The sequence below is a fragment of the Excalfactoria chinensis genome, chromosome 1 (assembly GCF_039878825.1).
Source record: "Excalfactoria chinensis isolate bCotChi1 chromosome 1, bCotChi1.hap2, whole genome shotgun sequence".
NCBI lineage: Eukaryota > Metazoa > Chordata > Aves > Galliformes > Phasianidae > Excalfactoria > Excalfactoria chinensis.
This window is the reverse complement of record NC_092825.1, coordinates 13613347-13619423: the sequence shown is the minus strand read 5'-3', so window position 1 is coordinate 13619423 and position 6077 is coordinate 13613347. Positions and strand designations below refer to the sequence as shown.

General features: G+C 40.5%; 1 protein-coding gene across 1 annotated transcript in view; it reads left to right on the top strand.

The window, feature by feature from the left end:
• Nucleotides 1-391: 391 nt before the first annotated feature.
• The window catches only part of LAMB4 (laminin subunit beta 4), a 52612-nt gene continuing 46926 nt past the window's right edge, over nt 392-6077 (top strand). The window contains 1 exon segment of the mRNA XM_072326535.1: nt 392-491. Within this exon segment, the coding sequence (XP_072182636.1) occupies nt 392-491 (100 nt within the window).

The window sequence follows — 6077 nt, the reverse complement described above, 5'->3', positions numbered from 1 at the left end:
GAAAGCAGCACAGGTAACAAAGCTGCTCACGGCTTTGCATCATCACAGTCACATTTGTATCCACAGACGTTCCTATAGGATTTTATGGGTGGGGGAAAGCAATAAGCGTTTTTCAGAATTTCAGAGAAAATAAAGATAGCGTCGTGCCAATGCTATCTGATGCACATAACACAAGAAGCAGGACAGACAAACAAACAAGCATGGGATCATGACATCCCTGGGATGTTACACTCTGAATGCAGCACATTTAAGACCAAAAGCAGGTGCAGAGAAGATGGCAGGACAACACAAGAGAGGAACGAGTCGGAGATGAGAGCAGCTGCTTTACCGCAACGTGGTAACCCCGAGGTGGCATTGGAGAAGGAGGAAATGCAGGTGCAAGAGGGCGAATATGGAGATAAGGGAATGGGAGTGGCTGGAAGGGGCGGATGGGGAACAAAGGAGGCTGGGGTGCTGCATAGGGATGGGTGGGGGAACACAGTGCTAAGGCTGTAATGGCACAAGGGACTGCTGTGAGGATGGCGAGGCTAATGTTTTATGGAATCTAACATTATTTACCACTGCAAATCTACTTAGAGGAAACTAATCCTAATTCTTCTTTGAATATTTTTGTGACATTTTAAATGTAATTTAATTCAGCTGCTAATGAGGCGCCTACTGTTCACGCAAAAGGTAGGATGAGTACTGTGAAAGCTGCGGCTAAAGATGTTACAGTGTGATGTTGTTTTTCCCTTCTCCCAAGAATTTAAATTGTTTGGTGTAGACAGATAACTAACGTGAAGTTGTGTCTTTCATTCGGCAGAGATTTGCTATACGCTGTTGATAGATTGGAGAGAGGCAGGGAGGAAGGGAACGTGAGTCACTGAGCTGAATTCATGCCTGGATTACAAATGTCAGTTTGTGAGATGATGATCATCTGGTTGGTAATAAATCCTGATCTATCACCACTTGGCTACTTTTAGTAATTAGATCACGATCACAAAACAGAAATATTTTGATAATTGGAGAAGTTACATAAAGTTATTAATCCTTTGGCTTCTTGAATTGTCTAAACGCTCAGCACAGGGCCTGCAACTATGAGGAGGCAGAGACACACCACAGTAAATTGTGACCTTCGGTATTTCTTTGGGTTTAATGTTCTGTTTTCCATTCTCTGGAACACAATTCTCCTGAAAACAAAGAAAGAAACTCATACAGTCATTAACAAATAGGCTTCCTGAAGTTTCCTTGGAAATCATCATAAGTAATGGCTTTTTGTTTACTTTGCCATGTCCCAGTATGAAACTGTAGTTCTCTAAAAGTGTTATCTGGTGTAATGGAGGGACAGGAATTATTTGCCTTTAATGAAGAAAAGGGCATTTCTGCTTGTTAATTGCATAAAAAGCATTAGATCTGTTTCAAGGATCAGGAGAAGGTCAGGATAAGCACATGTGAGTTCATGTTGACAACAACTGTTAATATTAGTAGTTCTGCTACAGTCTTACTAATACTCATCGAAATGGTTCAAGGTTTTGTGATCCTTATGGTGTTATCAGTATACAAGTAGTATAAATGTCAGTAAAATTGGTGCTTAATCAGTAAAATGAGTTTCTCGTAATTTATTGTGCATGGTTAAGTGTGCACATTTGATTGTTTGGGCTCTATAAGAATTATATCTATAGAAGTTTCTAGAAGATGATTCCTTTGATGTTCTGCCAAGCCTAACAGGTCATAAGAAAATCTTGGCAAATCGCTGTAAAGGATTTGCTTGATAAGAAGAAAAAATTGTTTTGTTTTCAGTAATAAAGAACTTTAACTGCGTGGTTTTTGCTGTTGTGTCTTCGTTTTCTCTAACAAATTTAATATGGTTGATGAGATGTGAACCTAGCAAAAATAACTTTAAATTAAGTTGTATCTACTCTTAAGTGCTGTCTGGCAATCAGCAGAACTGTGGTTGGAGTTAATTTGCAGAGCACTTCTGCAAGGCGGTCTGAAGGGGTCAGGGTATCCTTATGAGAGCACTGCAACGCACCCAGGGTTTCTAAAGAACCCAGCTTTGAAAAGACACAGCATTCTGCCCAGACCAGTGCAGGCAGTGAGTGGGGAACCCATAGCCAAGCTTGTGGGTAGCCCTGTGTTCTTTCTGCCTCCATTCCTGGATGACAATACATCTTTTCCTGCTGAGATTACTGGATCAGTCTGTTTTCTCTCCTACCCTCTCAATCCACAATTTCAATTAATTGTGACTTCCCCACACCTCTGGGCCTTTTCTACCCAGTCTTCTGTTGTGGGCTGCTTGTCTTTCATGATGAGTAGACTGAAGTGCCACCAGTCTTAAACACCCATTCCTTTGACTCCGCAGCAGGGGGCTTGTGGCAGCATTCATAGACAACCCTGTGGGGAAGGGCTGGCATCATGGAAGGAAGGCAATTGCTGTTGAAATGTGCTCCTCGCAGATGGTCAGCAAGGGAGGATTTGCTTCTGCCTTCTGCTAGAAAGGAGCTGACTCAATGACAGTGTTTGAAAGCAAGAGGTCTTTCCCAATCTGCAGATTTGCTGCTGATATTTGCTGAACTTGGCTGGGTTTCTGACTGCCTGGTAGTGACAACACTTCACTTCTATGTGACAAGGAGAGAACAGGAAGGTGAAGGAAGATGCTAATTTTTCTGTTTTCTCCATCTGCTATACTTAAGTCCTCAAGAGAAGGATAAAGCAGAGGTTATGTGTTCTAGATGGTGGACAAATCATAGAATTACACGTAGTTTTTGGGCATGCTGTGTTATTGCTGTGCTACTCTTACATCACTTGTGTCACTGGAGACCATGACAAAATCTAATCATTCTTTTCATTTATCTTGTGCATGATTTATGTGTGATACTTCCTGTATTTATGCAGATTCCAGATGTTACAGGACAGACACAGATACAGCTGAACACCTGAGAGTCAACCAGCCATCATTCTATCATACTTTTAGGTAATTAGCATGTGTGTGTTGATAGATTTAAATACTCCCCGGAAGCCTTTGTATTAAGTTTAACTTGGAACTGAGGAATGGAAAATATCCAAAATGTCAGTTTATTCGTATGCATTGCTAAGTTAGGAAAAAGAAGGTAGGTGTAGCAATCGAGGCTTTTATGAGAGCATGGTTGTAGCACATTGCCAGGTACTGTATTTGTCAAAGGTGTTGGTGAGTATGGGTAGAAAACATCAGATTTTGCAATTGTTTTACCAGGCACACCATCCTACTACTTTCATTTTTGTTTTCATTTTCCTTCCTTCTCATTTTTGCTAAGCAAAGTGAACATTTTATTCTGGGACAGTCTGAACCCAAGTATTTTATGTTTCAGTTCTTGTAAAAAAAAAAAAAAAAATAAGGACAGGCTATGAGGGCTGCCTTTTTTCATTTCAGAAGCCCTTACTTCAGCTGCTCCCAGGACTGTGGAAGAGCCAGCTTCCCTTGTTGCTTGTGGCTGCATGGTTGGTGCCAGCATGTTCAGGGATGGTCTCCAGCCTCCAGCTCACGATGGTTCTGCACTGGGTGATCTTGCTGCTACTGTTGTCCTCTAGTGGACACATTTTTCTCTCAGTTATTTTCTCTCCTCAAGTTCATGTTATCATCCTTCCCATCTGTCAGGTTCTCCTCCCAGTACTGTACCTCTCCTGGGTTATTTTTGTTGGAGGCTCAGGGAGCTGACTGTTTTCCTTCTACTTCTTCTCATGACTCTGCTCCACTAGGTTCTGAATTTAATTCCCTCTGCTCCCTCCCACACGTCTTCACTAGCAAGCAGGTGACAGCATGGTGAATTTCTGTTATTTTCTAAGCCTCTAGGTCACAGATATTCCTCTGGGGAATAAGATCAGGGTCGTTTCTAAACAGCACAGTCATTTAACCTCTGCAGAAGAGTTTGTTTTACCAAAATAATGAAAATAATTTAAGCTGACAGGTACAGTAGATCTAATAATAGGTATCTAAAACAGACCGTTACTACAATTATAAATATGAATAAAATTATCCATTTTCCCATTGGATTTAGGCGGAATCATTATTTCTGGTTAATAGGCCAAGTACATTTGTTTGTTGACAGTCCAAGTTTCCTAGAAATAGCACTGTTCAGTTGTGCTGCATGACCCCTCCAGTTCTGAATAAACTAATAGCAATCAAGGTTTGTGCCACACTTATCATCCTGACAGTCCCGCTGTCATCTTGGAAATGGCAAGACCTCAGGAGATATCATGAAACATTATATATTGGATATATATGTATCTTGAACAGCACTTTAAAAATTACAGTGATGCTTTAAAGCGATACAGTTTATCACTCTCTCTCTTTTTTTTCTCTTCAGTGTTGATTACTGCCATCAGCAGCGCAGTGCCCGCCAGGGAGATAACATTCAAGTTGAAACTGGATTTCTTGTTTGTAGAGGAGAAAAAAACAAACTTCAAATACCAGACTTGCACACAGAAAGTGCAGGGCACCACGGGTGCTGTGCCTGTTAGAAAGTGAAGAAGTGTCTCATGACTTACAAGTATGCTTTACATCCTTTTGAAATGTGGAAAAGCTCATCTAGATGATGATTAAAGAAAATTTTAACTGTAGGAATTTGCTCCAGGATGCAAAGCTTTCCTCATAGTGGGGCAGAGCATATGTCGCTGAGTTTTGCCTCTTGGTAAATTGTTTGATCATTTGCTGTGCCATACACTTGGTCATAACAATGTTATTTCTGCCCGTGCCTTGGGCTCTTTCACAAAGATCACTTCTTTCTTTTTCAGAGCAAACAAAAATGCATGCTCATCTGCTGTCCTTAGTGCTCTCTTGATCAAATATGTCAAATGAAATATCCTTTTCTGAGCTTATGCTTTATTCTGCCTTTATTATCCAATGCTACATTCTGTCAGTATGTGGAATACAAAAAAATATACGCTCCTTGCCTGAGAGAAATGATGCATCAAACAAAAGGAATGATGAAAGAAATCAGAGCAGAAATGAATGAGAAAGATAGAAATGTAGCGAGATGGTTTTGTTTTTCAGACCATTTCATCTGTGATTCTGGCTTAGTTCTTTATGGGTGGGATTCATCTCAGTGCAATCAGTTTAAAACACAGGAACACGGCCTGTGCTATAGAATGGGGCTGCACTTACCTAGGGGAAAGCAGTAGATACCTCCAGAGGGTGATATATCCCCTTAGGTAAGTATCTAAAAGATGTGGTAGGGTGGACCCTGCAGGAGTCCCTGTCTTTTTCCCCTGCCTCCAGGAAGCCCAGGTAATTTGCTTAGAGGAAGTGCCTGTTTTGCTGTTGGCAAGAAATCTCCCAAGCTCAAATTATATCATAACTTTAAAGAAAGGCATAGTTATTTGTATACTTTTTCTGACAGTTTTGTCATTTTTATTAAAGGAGAGGAAAAAAAATCATCCTATACCCATAGAGGTGTTTATTATATTAGTGGGAGAGTGGTGCCCACCTACATGGGCTGGTGCCACACTCTGAAGCATGACTGGGGCACCAAGGCTGCAGCCTCTGCCCATTCCATTTCCTCACTGCTGGTTGGTGTCTGTGAAATGAAAATATGCCCAAGTGCTTGCAGTTCCTTTCCTTTGTGTTAAGGATATTCCTAAGACCTAAGAAATTACAACTGTAAGACCTGTGATGACTTGAAAAATCACGCACCAATGCTATCTACCCTCCAGCCACCATGGGACGAGTGAGCGTTATAAATCCAGATCCTTTACCAGGGGAGAGATTAAAGAAGTGAGATAGAAGTTCCTTAATCTCTGCCTCAAGCATTTTAAAACCTCTTTCTTCTTCAGGGTCCAACATAAATCAAAGCACAGGACCAGCTATATTCTGGAAATAAATCTTCCTTCATATTTACCTCTCACATAACTTCTCTGTAGCAAAATCTGAATTCCCTACCAAATATGCTGATAAAATGTCAACCACTCTATGATTTAGTAGCATCACAGTAATAATGCTTTCTTCAGTTACGTGTCATTCTTTCACAATGCATTTGACATACTGCTTGCACATAAAAAGTAGAATTAATATCTTAATTTATCTCTTAGTCTTTTGCTTTTTTAAAAATTTTCAAACCCATAAA